Source organism: Dendrobates tinctorius, unplaced genomic scaffold, assembly GCF_039654945.1.
Source record: "Dendrobates tinctorius isolate UK_male_01 unplaced genomic scaffold, ASM3965494v1 ptg000013l, whole genome shotgun sequence".
In the NCBI taxonomy this organism is placed as follows: domain Eukaryota; kingdom Metazoa; phylum Chordata; class Amphibia; order Anura; family Dendrobatidae; genus Dendrobates; species Dendrobates tinctorius.
Genome location: NW_027361681.1, coordinates 5,299,107 through 5,318,294, shown reverse-complemented (window position 1 = coordinate 5,318,294; position 19,188 = coordinate 5,299,107). Strand labels below are relative to the sequence as shown.

At 39.5% G+C, this 19,188-nt stretch overlaps 1 protein-coding gene across 1 annotated transcript in view; it reads left to right on the top strand.

The window, feature by feature from the left end:
• The window catches only part of AR (androgen receptor), a 540,464-nt gene extending 521,927 nt beyond the window's left edge, over window positions 1–18,537 (top strand). Inside the window, exon 8 of the mRNA XM_073558342.1 lies at window positions 15,166–18,537. Coding sequence (XP_073414443.1) covers window positions 15,166–15,321 — 156 coding nt within the window. The 3' untranslated portion in view covers window positions 15,322–18,537. The remainder of the gene's footprint in view (window positions 1–15,165) is intronic.
• Window positions 18,538–19,188: the final 651 nt, after the last annotated feature.

The following is a 19,188-nucleotide window of genomic DNA, read 5'->3' as shown; positions in this document are numbered from 1 at the left end:
AAATCTCATCTACACGTCAAGGAAAATCCAGAGTGTAGTACAGCTACAAATCTCATCTACACGTCACAGAAAATCCAGAGTGTAGTACAGCTACAAATCTCATCTACATGTCGCAGAAAAATAAGAGTGTAGTACCGCTACAAATCTCATCTACACGTCGCAGAAAATCCTGATTGTAGTACAGCTACAAATCTCATCTACACGTCAAGGAAAATCAAGATTGTAGTACAGCTACAAATCTCATCTACACATCAAGGAAAATCCAGATTGTAGTACAGCTACAAATCTCATCTACACGTCACAGAAAATCCAGATTGTAGTACAGCTACAAATCTCATCTACACGTCAAGGAAAATCCAGATTGTAGTACAGCTACAAATCTCATCTACACGTCAAGGAAAATCAAGATTGTAGTACATCTACAAATCTCATCTACACATCAAGGAAAATCCAGATTGTAGTACAGCTACAAATCTCATCTATACGTCGCAGAAAATCCAGAGTGTAGTACAGATACAAATCTCATCTACACGTCGCAGAAAATCCAGATTGTAGTACAGCTACAAATCTCATCTACACGTCAAGGAAAATCCAAATTGTAGTACAGCTACAAATCTCATCTACACGTCAAGGAAAATCAAGATTGTAGTACATCTACAAATCTCATCTACACATCAAGGAAAATCCAGATTGTAGTACAGCTACAAATCTCATCTATACGTCGCAGAAAATCCAGAGTGTAGTACAACTACAAATCTCATCTACATGTCGCAAAAAGTCCAGAGTGTAGTACAGCTACAAATCTAATCTACACGTCGCAGAAAATCCAGAGTGTAGTACAGATACAAATCTCATCTACACGTCGCAGAAAATCCAGAGTGTAGTACAGCTACAAATCTCATCTACATGTCGCAGAAAATCCAGAGTGTAGTACAACTACAAATCTCATCTACATGTCACAGATAATCCAGAGTGTAGTAAAGCTACAAATCTCATGTACACGTCGCAGAAAATCCAGAGTGTAGTATAGCTACAAATCTCATCTACACGTCGCAGAAAATCCAGAGTGTAGTACAGCTACAAATCTCATCTACACGTCGCAAAAAATCCAGAGTGTAGTACAGATACAAATCTCATCTACGCGTCGCAGAAAATCCAGAGTGTAGTACAACTACAAATCTCATCTACATGTCGCAGAAAATCCAGAGTGTAGTACAGATGCAAATCTCATCTACACGTCGCAGAAAATCCAGAGTATAATACAACTACAAATCTCATCTACACGTCACAGAAAATCCAGAGTGTAGTACAGCTACAAATCTCATCTACACGTCGCAGAAAATCCAGAGTGTAGTACAGCTACAAATCTCATCTACATGTCGCAGAAAGTCCAGACTGTAGTACAGCTACAAATCTCATCTACACGTCGCAGAAAATCCAGAGTGTAGTACAGCTACAAATCTCATCTACACGTCACAGAAAATCCAGAGTGTAGTACAGCTACAAATCTCATCTACACGTCGCAGAAAATCCAGAGTGTAGGACAGCTACAAATCTCATCTACACGTCACAGAAAATCCAGAGTGTAGTACAGCTACAAATCTCATCTACACGTCACAGAAAATCCAGAGTGTAGTTGTAACCGCATCTACATGTCGCAGAAAGTCCAGAGTGTAGTACAGCTACAAATCTCATCTACACGTCACAGAAAATCCAGAGTGTAGTACAGCTACAAATCTCATCTACACGTCGCAGAAAATCCAGAGTTTAGTACAACTACAAATCTCATCTACATGTCGCAGAAAGTCCAGAGTGTAGTACAGCTACAAATCTCATCTACACGTCGCAGAAAATCCAGAGTGTAGGACAGCTACAAATCTCATCTACACGTCACAGAAAATCCAGAGTGTAGTACAGCTACAAATCTCATCTACACGTCACAGAAAATCCAGAGTGTACTACAGCTACAACTCTCATCTACACATCACAGAAAATCCAGAGTGTAGTACAGCTACAAATCTCATCTACATGTCGCAGAAAATCCAGAGTGTAATACAACTACAAATCTCATCTACATGTCGCAGAAAATCCAGAGTGTAGTACAGCTAGAAATCTCATCTACACGTCACAGATAATCCAAAGTGTAGTAAAGCTACAAATCTCATCTACACGTCGCAGAAAATCCAAAGTGTAGTAAAGCTACAAATCTCATCTACACGTCGCAGAAAGTCCAGAGTGTAGTACAGCTACAAATCTCATCTACACGTCGCAGAAAATCCAGAGTGTAGGACAGCTACAAATCTCATCTACACGTCACAGAAAATCCAGAGTGTAGTACAGCTACAAATCTCATCTACACGTCACAGAAAATCCAGAGTGTAGTTGTAACCGCATCTACATGTCGCAGAAAGTCCAGAGTGTATTACAGCTACAAATCTCATCTACACGTCAAGGAAAATCCAGAGTGTAGTACAGCTACAAATCTCATCTACACGTCACAGAAAATCCAGCGTGTAGTACAGCTACAAATCTCATCTACATGTCGCAGAAAAATAAGAGTGTAGTACCGCTACAAATCTCATCTACACGTCGCAGAAAATCCTGATTGTAGTACAGCTACAAATCTCATCTACACGTCAAGGAAAATCAAGATTGTAGTACAGCTACAAATCTCATCTACACATCAAGGAAAATCCAGATTGTAGGACAGCTACAAATCTCATCTACACGTCACAGAAAATCCAGATTGTATTACAGCTACAAATCTCATCTACACGTCAAGGAAAATCCAGATTGTAGAACAGCTACAAATCTCATCTACACGTCAAGAAAAATCAAGATTGTAGTACAGCTACAAATCTGATCTACACATCAAGGAAAATCCAGATTGTAGTACATCTACAAATCTCATCTACATGTCGCAGAAAATCCAGAGTGTAGTACAACTACAAATCTCATCTACATGTCGCAGAAAGTCCAGAGTGTAGTACAGCTACAAATCTCATCTACACGTCGCAGAAAATCCAGATTGTAGTACAGCTACAAATCTCATCTACACGTCAAGAAAAATCCAGATTGTAGTACAGCTACAAATCTCATCTACACGTCACAGAAAATCCAGAGTGTAGTACAGCTTCAAATCTCATCTACATGTCGCAGAAAAATAAGAGTGTAGTACCGCTACAAATCTCATCTACATGTCGCAGAAAATCCTGATTGTAGTACAGCTACAAATCTCATCTACACGTCAAGGAAAATCAAGATTGTAGTACAGCTACAAATCTCATCTACACATCAAGGAAAATCCAGATTGTAGTACAGCTACAAATCTCATCTACACGTCACAGAAAATCCAGATTGTAGTACAGCTACAAATCTCATCTACACGTCAAGGAAAATCCAGATTGTAGTAAAGCTACAAATCTCATCTACAGGTCAAGGAAAATCAAGATTGTAGTACAGCTACAAATCTCATCTACACATCAAGGAAAATCCAGATTGTAGTACAGCTACAAATCTCATTTATACGTCACAGAAAATCCAGAGTGTAGTACAACTACAAATCTCATCTACATGTCGCAGAAAATCCAGATTGTAGTACAGCTACAAATCTCATCTACACGTCAAGGAAAATCCAGAGTGTAGTACAGCTACAAATCTCATCTACACATCACAGAAAATCCAGATTGTAGTACAGCTACAAATCTCATCTACATGTCGCAGAAAATCCAGAGTGTAGTACAGCTACAAATCTCATCTACACGTCGCAGAAAATCCAGAGTGTAGTATAGCTACAAATCTCATCTACACATCAAGGAAATTCCAGATTGTAGTACAGCTACAAATCTCATCTATACGTCGCAGAAAATCCAGAGTGTAGTACAACTACAAATCTCATCTACATGTCGCAAAAAGTCCAGAGTGTAGTACAGCTACAAATCTCATCTACACGTCGCAGAAAATCCAGAGTGTAGTACAGATACAAATCTCATCTACACGTCGCAGAAAATCCAGAGTGTAGTACAGCTACAAATCTCATCTACACGTAGCAGAAAATCCAGAGTGTACTACAGCTACAACTCTCATCTACACATCACAGAAAATCCAGAGTGTAGTACAGCTACAAATCTCATCTACACGTCACAGAAAATTCAGAGTGTAGTACAACTACAAATCTCATCTACACGTCGCAGAAAGTCCAGAATGTAGTAAAGCTACAAATCTCATGTACACGTCGCAGAAAATCCAGAGTGTAGTATAGCTACAAATCTCATCTACACATCAAGGAAAATCCAGATTGTAGTACAGCTACAAATCTCATCTATACGTCGCAGAAAATCCAGAGTGTAGTACAACTACAAATCTCATCTACATGTCGCAAAAAGTCCAGAGTGTAGTACAGCTACAAATCTCATCTACACGTCGCAGAAAATCCAGAGTGTAGTACAGATACAAATCTCATCAACACGTCGCAGAAAATCCAGAGTGTAGTACAGCTACAAATCTCATCTACACGTCGCAGAAAATCCAGAGTGTACTACAGCTACAACTCTCATCTACACATCACAGAAAATCCAGAGTGTAGTACAGCTACAACTCTCATCTACACGTCGCAGAAAATTCAGATTGTAGTACAGCTACAAATCTCATCTACACGTCAAGGAAAATCCAGAGTGTAGTACAGCTACAAATCTCATCTACACGTCACAGAAAATCCAGAGTGTAGTACAGCTACAAATCTCATCTACATGTCGCAGAAAAATAAGAGTGTAGTACCGCTACAAATCTCATCTACACGTCGCAGAAAATCCTGATTGTAGTACAGCTACAAATCTCATCTACACGTCAAGGAAAATCAAGATTGTAGTACAGCTACAAATCTCATCTACACATCAAGGAAAATCCAGATTGTAGTACAGCTACAAATCTCATCTACACGTCACAGAAAATCCAGATTGTAGTACAGCTACAAATCTCATCTACACGTCAAGGAAAATCCAGATTGTAGTACAGCTACAAATCTCATCTACACGTCAAGGAAAATCAAGATTGTAGTACATCTACAAATCTCATCTACACATCAAGGAAAATCCAGATTGTAGTACAGCTACAAATCTCATCTATACGTCGCAGAAAATCCAGAGTGTAGTACAGATACAAATCTCATCTACACGTCGCAGAAAATCCAGAGTGTAGTACAGCTACAAATCTCATCTACATGTCGCAGAAAATCCAGAGTGTAGTACAACTACAAATCTCATCTACATGTCACAGATAATCCAGAGTGTAGTAAAGCTACAAATCTTATGTACACGTCGCAGAAAATCCAGAGTGTAGTATAGCTACAAATCTCATCTACACGTCGCAGAAAATCCAGAGTGTAGTACAGCTACAAATCTCATCTACACGTCGCAAAAAATCCAGAGTGTAGTACAGATACAAATCTCATCTACGCGTCGCAGAAAATCCAGAGTGTAGTACAACTACAAATCTCATCTACATATCGCAGAAAATCCAGAGTGTAGTACAGATGCAAATCTCATCTACACGTCGCAGAAAATCCAGAGTATAATACAACTACAAATCTCATCTACACGTCACAGAAAATCCAGAGTGTAGTACAGCTACAAATCTCATCTACACGTCGCAGAAAATCCAGAGTGTAGTACAACTACAAATCTCATCTACATGTCGCAAAAAGTCCAGAGTGTAGTACAGCTACATATCTAATCTACACGTCGCAGAAAATCCAGAGTGTAGTACAGATACAAATCTCATCTACACGTCGCAGAAAATCCAGAGTGTAGTACAGCTACAAATCTCATCTACATGTCGCAGAAAATCCAGAGTGTAGTACAACTACAAATCTCATCTACATGTCACAGATAATCCAGAGTGTAGTAAAGCTACAAATCTCATCTACACGTCGCAGAAAATCCAGAGTGTAGTACAGCTACAAATCTCATCTACATGTCGCAGAAAGTCCAGAGTGTAGTACAGCTACAAATCTCATCTACACGTCGCAGAAAATCCAGAGTGTAGGACAGCTACAAATCTCATCTACACGTCAAGGAAAATCAAGATTGTAGTACAGCTACAAATCTCATCTACACATCAAGGAAAATCCAGATTGTAGTACAACTACAAATCTCATCTACACGTCGCAAAAAATCCAGAGTGTAGTACAGATACAAATCTCATCTACGCGTCGCAGAAAATCCAGAGTGTAGTACAACTACAAATCTCATCTACATGTCGCAGAAAATCCAGAGTGTAGTACAGATGCAAATCTCATCTACACGTCGCAGAAAATCCAGAGTATAATACAACTACAAATCTCATCTACACGTCACAGAAAATCCAGAGTGTAGTACAGCTACAAATCTCATCTACACGTCGCAGAAAATCCAGAGTGTAGTACAGCTACAAATCTCATCTACATGTCGCAGAAAGTCCAGAGTGTAGTACAGCTACAAATCTCATCTACACGTCGCAGAAAATCCAGAGTGTAGGACAGCTACAAATCTCATCTACACGTCAAGGAAAATCAAGATTGTAGTACAGCTACAAATCTCATCTACACATCAAGGAAAATCCAGATTGTAGGACAGCTACAAATCTCATCTACACGTCACAGAAAATCCAGATTGTATTACAGCTACAAATCTCATCTACACGTCAAGGAAAATCCAGATTGTAGAACAGCTACAAATCTCATCTACACGTCAAGAAAAATCAAGATTGTAGTACAGCTACAAATCTGATCTACACATCAAGGAAAATCCAGATTGTAGTACATCTACAAATCTCATCTACATGTCGCAGAAAATCCAGAGTGTAGTACAACTACAAATCTCATCTACATGTCGCAGAAAGTCCAGAGTGTAGTACAGCTACAAATCTCATCTACACGTCGCAGAAAATCCAGATTGTAGTACAGCTACAAATCTCATCTACACGTCAAGAAAAATCCAGATTGTAGTACAGCTACAAATCTCATCTACACGTCACAGAAAATCCAGAGTGTAGTACAGCTACAAATCTCATCTACATGTCGCAGAAAATCCAGATTGTAGTACAGCTACAAATCTCATCTACACATCAAGGAAAATCCAGATTGTAGTACAGCTACAAATCTCATCTACACGTCACAGAAAATCCAGATTGTAGTACAGCTACAAATCTCATCTACACGTCAAGGAAAATCCAGATTGTAGTAAAGCTACAAATCTCATCTACAGGTCAAGGAAAATCAAGATTGTAGTACAGCTACAAATCTCATCTACACATCAAGGAAAATCCAGATTGTAGTACAGCTACAAATCTCATTTATACGTCACAGAAAATCCAGAGTGTAGTACAACTACAAATCTCATCTACATGTCGCAGAAAATCCAGATTGTAATACAGCTACAAATCTCATCTACACGTCAAGGAAAATCCAGAGTGTAGTACAGCTACAAATCTCATCTACACGTCACAGAAAATCCAGATTGTAGTACAGCTACAAATCTCATCTACATGTCGCAGAAAAATAAGAGTGTAGTACCGCTACAAATCTCATCTACACGTCGCATAAAATCCTGATTGTAGTACAGCTACAAATCTCATCTACACGTCGCAGAAAATCCAGAGTGTAGTACAGCTACAAATCTCATCTACACGTCGCAGAAAATCCAGAGTGTAGTATAGCTACAAATCTCATCTACACATCAAGGAAAATCCAGATTGTAGTACAGCTACAAATCTCATCTATACGTCGCAGAAAATCCAGAGTGTAGTACAACTACAAATCTCATCTACATGTCGCAAAAAGTCCAGAGTGTAGTACAGCTACAAATCTCATCTACACGTCGCAGAAAATCCAGAGTGTAGTACAGATACAAATCTCATCTACACGTCGCAGAAAATCCAGAGTGTAGTACAGCTACAAATCTCATCTACACGTAGCAGAAAATCCAGAGTGTACTACAGCTACAACTCTCATCTACACATCACAGAAAATCCAGAGTGTAGTACAGCTACAAATCTCATCTACACGTCACAGAAAATTCAGAGTGTAGTACAACTACAAATCTCATCTACACGTCGCAGAAAGTCCAGAATGTAGTACAGCTACAAATCTCATCTACACGTCGCAGAAAATTCAGATTGTAGTACAGCTACAAATCTCATCTACACGTCAAGGAAAATCCAGAGTGTAGTACAGCTACAAATCTCATCTACACGTCACAGAAAATCCAGAGTGTAGTACAGCTACAAATCTCATCTACATGTCGCAGAAAAATAAGAGTGTAGTACCGCTACAAATCTCATCTACACGTCGCAGAAAATCCTGATTGTAGTACAGCTACAAATCTCATCTACACGTCGCAGAAAATCCAGAGTGTAGTACAGCTACAAATCTCATCTACACGTCGCAGAAAATCCAGAGTGTAGTATAGCTACAAATCTCATCTACATGTCGCAGAAAATCCAGAGTGTAGTACAGCTACAAATCTCATCTAAACGTCGCAGAAAATCCAGAGTGTAGTACAACTACAAATCTCATCTACATGTCGCAGAAAATCCAGAGTGTAGTACAGCTACAAATCTCATCTACACGTCGCAGATAATCCAGAGGGTAGTAAAGCTACAAATCTCATGTACACGTCGCAGAAAATCCAGAGTGTAGTACAGCTACAAATCTCATCTACACGTCGCAGAAAATCCAGAGTGTAGTATAGCTACAAATCTCATCTACACATCAAGGAAAATCCAGATTGTAGTACAGCTACAAATCTCATCTATACGTCGCAGAAAATCCAGAGTGTAGTACAACTACAAATCTCATCTACATGTCGCAAAAAGTCCAGAGTGTAGTACAGCTACAAATCTCATCTACACGTCGCAGAAAATCCAGAGTGTAGTACAGATACAAATCTCATCTACACGTCGCAGAAAATCCAGAGTGTAGTACAGCTACAAATCTCATCTACTCGTCGCAGAAAATCCAGAGTGTACTACAGCTACAACTCTCATCTACACATCACAGAAAATCCAGAGTGTAGTACAGCTACAACTCTCATCTACACGTCGCAGAAAATTCAGATTGTAGTACAGCTACAAATCTCATCTACACGTCAAGGAAAATCCAGAGTGTAGTACAGCTACAAATCTCATCTACACGTCACAGAAAATCCAGAGTGTAGTACAGCTACAAATCTCATCTACATGTCGCAGAAAAATAAGAGTGTAGTACCGCTACAAATCTCATCTACACGTCGCAGAAAATCCTGATTGTAGTACAGCTACAAATCTCATCTACACGTCAAGGAAAATCAAGATTGTAGTACAGCTACAAATCTCATCTACACATCAAGGAAAATCCAGATTGTAGTACAGCTACAAATCTCATCTACACGTCACAGAAAATCCAGATTGTAGTACAGCTACAAATCTCATCTACACGTCAAGGAAAATCCAGATTGTAGTACAGCTACAAATCTCATCTACACGTCAAGGAAAATCAAGATTGTAGTACATCTACAAATCTCATCTACACATCAAGGAAAATCCAGATTGTAGTACAGCTACAAATCTCATCTATACGTCGCAGAAAATCCAGAGTGTAGTACAACTACAAATCTCATCTACATGTCGCAAAAAGTCCAGAGTGTAGTACAGCTACAAATCTCATCTACACGTCGCAGAAAATCCAGAGTGTAGTACAGATACAAATCTCATCTACACGTCGCAGAAAATCCAGAGTGTAGTACAACTACAAATCTCATCTACATGTCGCAAAAAATCCAGAGTGTAGTACAGCTACAAATCTCATCTACACGTCACAGATAATCCAGAGTGTAGTAAAGCTACAAATCTCATGTACACGTCGCAGAAAATCCAGAGTGTAGTATAGCTACAAATCTCATCTACACGTCGCAGAAAATCCAGAGTGTAGTACAGCTACAAATCTCATCTACACGTCGCAAAAAATCCAGAGTGTAGTACAGATACAAATCTCATCTACGCGTCGCAGAAAATCCAGAGTGTAGTACAACTACAAATCTCATCTACACGTCGCAGAAAATCCAGAGTGTAGTACAGCTACAAATCTCATCTACACGTCACAGAAAATCCAGAGTGTAGTACAGCTACAAATCTCATCTACACGTCGCAGAAAATCCAGAGTGTAGTACAGCTACAAATCTCATCTACATGTCGCAGAAAGTCCAGAGTGTAGTACAGCTACAAATCTCATCTACACGTCACAGAAAATCCAGAGTGTAGGACAGCTACAAATCTCATCTACACGTCACAGAAAATCCAGAGTGTAGTACAGCTACAAATCTCATCTACACGTCACAGAAAATCCAGAGTGTAGTTGTAACCGCATCTACATGTCGCAGAAAGTCCAGAGTGTAGTACAGCTACAAATCTCATCTACACGTCACAGAAAATCCAGAGTGTAGTACAGCTACAAATCTCATCTACACGTCGCAGAAAATCCAGAGTGTAGTACAGCTACTAATCTCATCTACACGTCACAGAAAATCCAGAGTGTAGTACAGCTACAAATCTCATCTACACGTCGCAGAAAATCCAGAGTGTAGTACAGCTACAAATCTCATCTACACGTCACAGAAAATCCAGAGTGTAGTACAACTACAAATCTCATCTACATGTCGCAGAAAATCCAGAGTGTAGTACAGATACAAATCTCATCTACACGTCGCAGAAAATCCAGAGTATAATACAACTACAAATCTCATCTACACGTCACAGAAAATCCAGAGTGTAGTACAGCTACAAATCTCATCTACACGTCGCAGAAAATCCAGAGTGTAGTACAGCTACAAATCTCATCTACATGTCGCAGAAAGTCCAGAGTGTAGTACAGCTACAAATCTCATCTACACGTCGCAGAAAATCCAGAGTGTAGGACAGCTACAAATCTCATCTACACGTCACAGAAAATCCAGAGTGTAGTACAGCTACAAATCTCATCTACACGTCACAGAAAATCCAGAGTGTAGTTGTAACCGCATCTACATGTCGCAGAAAGTCCAGAGTGTAGTACAGCTACAAATCTCATCTACACGTCACAGAAAATCCAGAGTGTAGTACAGCTACAAATCTCATCTACACGTCGCAGAAAATCCAGAGTTTAGTACAACTACAAATCTCATCTACATGTCGCAGAAAGTCCAGAGTGTAGTACAGCTACAAATCTCATCTACACGTCGCAGAAAATCCAGAGTGTAGGACAGCTACAAATCTCATCTACACGTCACAGAAAATCCAGAGTGTAGTACAGCTACAAATCTCATCTACACGTCACAGAAAATCCAGAGTGTAGTTGTAACCGCATCTACATGTCGCAGAAAGTCCAGAGTGTAGTACAGCTACAAATCTCATCTACACGTCACAGAAAATCCAGAGTCTAGTACAGCTACAAATCTCATCTACACGTCGCAGAAAATCCAGAGTGTAGTACAGCTACTAATCTCATCTACACGTCACAGAAAATCCAGAGTGTAGTACAGCTACAAATCTCATCTACACGTCGCAGAAAATCCAGAGTGTAGTACAGCTACAAATCTCATCTACACGTCACAGAAAATCCAGAGTGTAGTACAGCTACAAATCTCATCTACACGTCGCAGAAAATCCAGTGTGTAGTACAATTACAGAACTCATCTACATGTCGCAGAAAGTCCAGAGTGTAGTACAGCTACAAATCTCATCTACACGTCGCAGAAAATCCAGAGTGTAGGACAGCTACAAATCTCATCTACACGTAACAGAAAATCCAGAGTGTAGTACAGCTACAAATCTCATCTACACGTCACAGAAAATCCAGAGTGTAGTTGTAACCGCATCTACATGTCGCAGAAAGTCCAGAGTGTAGTACAGCTACAAATCTCATCTACACGTCAAGGAAAATCCAGAGTGTAGTACAGCTACAAATCTCATCTACACGTCACAGAAAATCCAGCGTGTAGTACAGCTACAAATCTCATCTACATGTCGCAGAAAAATAAGAGTGTAGTACCGCTACAAATCTCATCTACACGTCGCAGAAAATCCTGATTGTAGTACAGCTACAAATCTCTTCTACACGTCAAGGAAAATCAAGATTGTAGTACAGCTACAAATCTCATCTACACATCAAGGAAAATCCAGATTGTAGGACAGCTACAAATCTCATCTACACATCAAGGAAAATCCAGATTGTAGTACAGCTACAAATCTCATCTACACGTCGCAGAAAATCCAGAGTGTAGTACAACTACAAATCTCATCTACATGTCGCAGAAAGTCCAGAGTGTAGTACAGCTACAAATCTCATCTACACGTCGCAGAAAATCCAGATTGTAGTACAGCTACAAATCTCATCTACACGTCAAGGAAAATCCAGAGTGTAGTACAGCTACAAATCTCATCTACACGTCACAGAAAATCCAGAGTGTAGTACAGCTACAAATCTCATCTACATGTCGCAGAAAAATAAGAGTGTAGTACCGCTACAAATCTCATCTACACGTCGCAGAAAATCCTGATTGTAGTACAGCTACAAATCTCATCTACACGTCAAGGAAAATCAAGATTGTAGTACAGCTACAAATCTCATCTACACATCAAGGAAAATCCAGATTGTAGTACAGCTACAAATCTCATCTACACGTCACAGAAAATCCAGATTGTAGTACAGCTACAAATCTCATCTACACGTCAAGGAAAATCCAGATTGTAGTACAGCTACAAATCTCATCTACACGTCAAGGAAAATCAAGATTGTAGTACAGCTGCAAATCTCATCTACACATCAAGGAAAATCCTGATTGTAGTACAGCAACAAATCTCATCTATACGTCCCAGAAAATCCAGAGTGTAGTACAACTACAAATCTCATCTACATGTCGCAGAAAGTCCAGAGTGTAGTACAGCTACAAATCTCATCTACACATCGCAGAAAATCTAGAGTGTAGTACAGATACAAATCTCATCTACACGCAGCAGAAAATCCAGAGTGTAGGACAGCTACAAATCTCATTTACACGTCACAGAAAATCCAGAGTGTAGTACAGCTACAAATCTCATCTACACGTCGCAGAAAATCCAGAGTGTAGTTGTAATCGCATCTACATGTCGCAGAAAGTCCAGAGTGTAGTACAGCTACAAATCTCATCTACACGTCGCAGAAAATCCAGAGTGTAGTACAGCTACAAATCTCATCTACACGTCGCAGAAAATCCAGAGTGTAGTACAGCTACAAATCTCATCTACACGTCGCAGAAAATCCAGATTGTAGTACAGCTACAAATCTCATCTACATGTCGCAGAAAATCCTGATTATAGTACAGCTACAAATCTCATCTACACATCACAGAAAATCCAGATTGTAGTACAGCTACAAATCTCATCTACATATCAAGGAAAATCCAGATTGTAGTACAGCTACGAATCTCATCTACACATCAAGGAAAATCCAGATTGTAGTACAGCTACAAATCTCATCTACACATCAAGGAAAATCCAGCATGTAGTACAGCTACAAATCTCATCTACACATCACAGAAAATCCAGATTGTAGTACAGCTACAAATCTCATCTACATATCAAGGAAAATCCAGATTGTAGTACAGCTACGAATCTCATCTACACATCAAGGAAAATCCAGATTGTAGTACAGCTACAAATCTCATCTACACATCAAGGAAAATCCAGCATGTAGTACAGCTACAAATCTCATCTACACGTCGCAGAAATTCCAGAGTATAGTACAGTTACAAAACTCATCTACACGTCTCAGAAAAGCTTTGGGCGCTAATTGTCACAGTGGTGTCAAATTTTGCCAAACACAATGTATAATTAAATACTATAAAAATGTAGTTGCACATTATCAAAATATTTAAATCCTTGTCATCCCTTCATGGATGGACACCCTGATGTTAGAACAGCATATTAAAAATCACAAATAAAATTAAAAAAATGTACCATAAGTAAAAAAGCCGATGTTGTAAATGTTACTAACCAAAACCGGCTATATAACACAGCTCTCATTCATAAAATAAGTTGTGAGCCACATGTTGTTGATCGACCAATAGGAACTTAACGTTCTAACAGCTCTGTATTGAGCAATCAAGTTTTATCCTGAAACTATAAAATCAATACTCCAACAGCTTCCGGAGAATCCTAAGCAAGACCCTGGAAAAGGAAACAGTAAGTTCTACCTTATCTTACGGCCGGATAAAGAAAACTTTCATCAAATACAAAAAATACCTCCTGTATGTGCCGAGTATATGTCTGGTAACTTCTAAAGGAACTTCTAAAGGAGGGTTGAGCAGCTATGTAGCTCGCGCCACGGTTGGGTCTAGAATACTCTCCGCCATTCACTTCTAGCTTCAACTTTAGATGATTATGCCGGTATGATGCTCCCATGGATGGAAATGTTTTCTAGAAAATAATGTTGATGGGATGTAAACATTTGTTAAGAAAAATATTTGCATGGTCATAAATTTAAAAAAAAATCAGTTGTACAACTGTGCTTTGTGTTTTTTTTTTTTATGCAGCCAGCACTGAGAACAATGGCGGTCATCAACCTGCTGGGTTAATGACCTAAGCTTTATTCATTCCAACATATTTGGAGCTGTTTAACACAGAGTTGAAACATCATTTTTTGTGTATTTTTATTTTGAAATGCGCTTCTCTGCAGTGGGGGAAAAAAATGCAGAATCAGGCCTTACAATGTGAATGAGCAATATAAAATGTAGACCTTTTTTGCTACAGCCTTTGCCAATAGAGGAGAAAAGTGCACGTAACAACGACAATAACACATTTCAATAGAAGCTATTCAATGAACATTTCCTATACCTGAAAAGATGAGCCAGAATAAATAAATTTCCCGCTATAAATCTGTGAAGCAGGACAGCAATGCACATCTCGTCTCCGAAACCGCAAGCCAGCATGTCACATTTCATCTTTTTGAAGTGCTTTTGGTGTTGTAAATAGTAAATTTTTTGACATTTGTAAGAGAAATGGTTGCATATCTTACCTGCTCATTACTGATAGTATTAGACACTGTTATTATGCATAACTTTTAATTCTGCTCTTTTTAGAATGTGTTGAATCTGTTTCATATATTCTTATATTGTTACATGATTTTGTGTTTTTTTTCAGATTGCACGTGAGCTGCACCAGTTTACATTTGACCTCTTTGTGAAGGCACAGATGGTGAGCGTGGATTTCCCTGAAATGATGTCTGAAATAATTTCAGTTCAAGTTCCCAAGATTCTGTCTGGCAGAGTCAAGCCCCTCTATTTCCATAATTCATGAAAAGCCCCTCTGGGCCATTTCTCTCCCCCCTGCAGTGTGCCTTAAGGGTCACCATGTACAGATATGCAAAATGGACTCTACTTGCAGCCTTCATCATGTCATGCCACACAGGCTTGACCTCTTCATTCGTGAGTGTTAAGGACAAGCCACCTTCTAAGATGTGTGCCATGTCACCGATCCACAAGGGGATCCACTGGAGGACTGATCGGAGGACAGTTTGGATTTCACTACCAGACTATAGAAGTTGTGTGTGTATTGGATTATAGACTGGTCATTTCTAAGGAAATATTGGAATCACAAGTTTAGATCTGTGCATATGTTCTTTGTCAGCTAACACATCAGTAGATACTCTACAAACAAGCAGTGCAGGGGGTGGTAAAACCCAGATTTTATATATACAGATATGTACACTAAAAGCACTTATTCTCCTGGCCGCAAATTCTGGGTATAATGGCAAGCAGTATTTTGTCCTTGCCTGTTTTCTTGGATAGATTTGAGGCTGATTATGCACTCTTGTGTTCCAGCCAGGAGACGTCGGGGCTACATCAAAAGCCAAAGGGATGATTGAGTACTTGAGCCTGCACTGAAACACCTCTGATACATGACCCTCTGATTGAGAATCACAGCTGTACTTAAAATATGGGGTTCTGAGCTGACTCTAATGGGTCAAGGGATAAGGAGACGGGAAGCGTTCAGATAAATACACAGAGATTCTTCAGGAATAAAGTCAGCACCGTTTCAGTTTCAGACCCTCTAAACTTAGATGGCTTGGGCCACTCCCGCAGGCTGTCTCTTCTCAATCAATCCTCCTCCATCTTTCGGTTCTAAAGACCAAGACAGTAAAGCTGAACACTAAGGCTTTTTTTCTACCACATGCTCCATGTAACATGCTTCTCTTGCCTTTTTTAGTGTGTTCTCTTCATCTCACTTTTTTGGCTAGCATGTATATATCTGGACTCGCATCAGCAGCCGCAGTTTATATACATTACATAACAGCAAGCATTTCACATATACGAAATGTAGAATTTACAAAAATGTATCACTGTACGCTTTATATCTAGCATTGTGAAGGACACAGATGCCTCAAGCACTGTCAGCTGTCGCCAAAATACTGATAAGGATCTTAGGCTGGCATCACACTTGCCGAGAATCGCAGGAGTGTTCTCCGTATGTAATCCGTTTGCAATGTGATTTCTTAGCATCTAGTATCTGTATGACATCCATATGCAATGCGATTTTAACATGAGCTTTTTCATACAGCAGTTCTCTGTCATTGACACATCGTTTTAAAACAAAATATTCTTCAAAACATATATATACAGTATATATATATATTAGATAGATAGATAGATATATAGATGGATAAATTAAAAGCCGGCAAACGATCTGTCGCATACAGTATAATCATAGAGTGACAGGTTAGAATAGAGTAGATAGAATTGATATATACACATAGAATATCTCTTTATATTTCATAGAGAGATAGATAGAAGAAAAGCCGGTAATTCAAATCACTGCAGGAGCTGACAAGATAGGAGAGAGATGGATTACATACAGTAAATCCATATAGAATAGGTAGATATAAAGATTTCAGTGACAAATACAATTAGTATAGTGTGTGTGCAAAATTCTGGACATGTATTTAATGAATAAAAGATTCTTTTATGGAAAAAAATGGCCTGGGGTCCCCCTATAATTAGTAGCCAGCAATGGCTATGCAGACAGCTGAGTGTTGATGTTAATAGCCAAAGAAGGGACCATGGATAGTGCCCCCCCTCCCCGGCTAAAAACATCAGCTCTCAGCCGTCCCAGAAAAGGCGCATCTCTAAGATGCGCCAATTCTGGCACATTGCCTTGCTCTTCCCACTGCTCTGTAGCAGTGGCATATGGGGTAATAGTTGGGGGGTTGATGTCACCTTTCAGGTGACATCAAGCCCCGAGGTTAGTAATGGAGAGGCGTCAATAAGACGCCCCTATTACTAACCCCATAGTCAAATTGTAAAGAAAACACAGACACCCAGTAAAACATTTTTTTAATTGAAATAAAGACACAGACTCCTTTATTATTTTTAATTAAACCATATTTACAATGACACCTAACCCATGCGAAGCCCTCGTTCTCCTGTATTAAAAATAAAATAAAAAAGCAACAATATACCAAATCTGTCCGTCGTTGAGTCCCACGCCGTAATCCATATCTGGGGGATATACGTTTTTCAACCTGGATGGTGCTAAGATGCGACCAGCTGAAAAACCACTGGTGAATGAGGAGATGTTGCCAGCGCAGCCTCAGTGACTAGCGCTGACATCACTGAGTCTGCGCTCCCTCACAGCCTGACCCGCGTTGAACTCTGAGCGTGGGAAAATGCCTGTTCATTTTGCCCCGCTCCAGACTTCAACGCGGGTCAGGCTGTGAGGGAGTGCAGCTTCAGGGACATCACCACTATTCACTGAAGCTGTTCTCACAGCCGGGCTGAACTGCTGTGACCTCAGAACCATGGGAAAATGTCTTCATAACATATCACCGTGAGAAATTTTGCAGAAGCCGGCAAATGAATTACCGGCTATTCTTCTATCTCTCTATGAAATATAAAGACATATATATATATATATATATATATATATAATCTATATATATATATTCTATGTGTATATATGTATTCTTTTCTAACCTGTCAGTACTGTACACCGCACATGAATTGCTGGCTTTTCAAAGGACACCAGTGCTTATTTCTCGCAAGTCACATGGATGGTCCGTATGGTGTGCGATTTTATCTCACACCCATAGACTTGCATTTGCCGAGGAAAAAAAAATGGTGTTGGGAGCTCCCATAGATTAACAACATATTCCTCGCAAGTGTGACCCCGGCCTTACAGTAAGGCTCGATCCATGAAGTAGGTTCATTTACCTGAATCTATCATTCATGAATCTATAATTCACTTTCATCTATCATTAGTGTCCAAAAGGGAAAATACATCTTGTGTAGTCCACAGATATGTACAGCAAGCCTCTCATACAATCACCACTAGTTTTGTGATTTCAGATGTCCTCCTTCCAATAAGAGCTCAATAATTAACCATACGCCAATCAATAATAATTTACCGATTTTAGCCATAAAGATAAATGGGATATACCCAATTTATTAGCTATTGTACAACAAATACATGGACAGACCGGAGTTGGCTTGTCCTATATACAGTGGGGAAAAAAAGTATTTAGTCAGTCAGCAATAGTGCAAGTTCCACCACTTAAAAAGATGAGAGGCGTCTGTAATTTACATCATAGGTAGACCTCAACTATGGGAGACAAACTGAGAAAAAAAAATCCAGAAAATCACATTGTCTGTTTTTTTTTTCATTTTATTTGCATATTATGGTGGAAAATAAGTATTTGGTCAGAAACAAAATTTCATCTCAATACTTTGTGATATATCCTTTGTTGGCAATGACAGAGGTCAAACGTTTTCTGTAAGTCTTCACAAGGTTACCACACACTGTTGTTGGTATGTTGGCCCATTCCTCCATGCAGATCTCCTCTAGAGCAGTGGTGTTTTTGGCTTTTCGCTTGGCAACACGGACTTTCAACTCCCTCCAAAGGTTTTCTATAGGGTTGAGATCTGGAGACTGGCTAGGCCACTCCAGGACCTTGAAATGCTTCTTACGAAGCCACTCCTTCGTTGCCCTGGCGGTGTGCTTTGGATCATTGTTATGTTGAAAGACCCAGCCACGTTTCATCTTCAATGCCCTTGCTGATGGAAGGAGGTTTGCACTCAAAATCTCACGATACATGGCCCCATTCATTCTTTCATGTACCCGGATCAGTCGTCCTGGCCCCTTTGCAGAGAAACAGCCCCAAAGCATGATGTT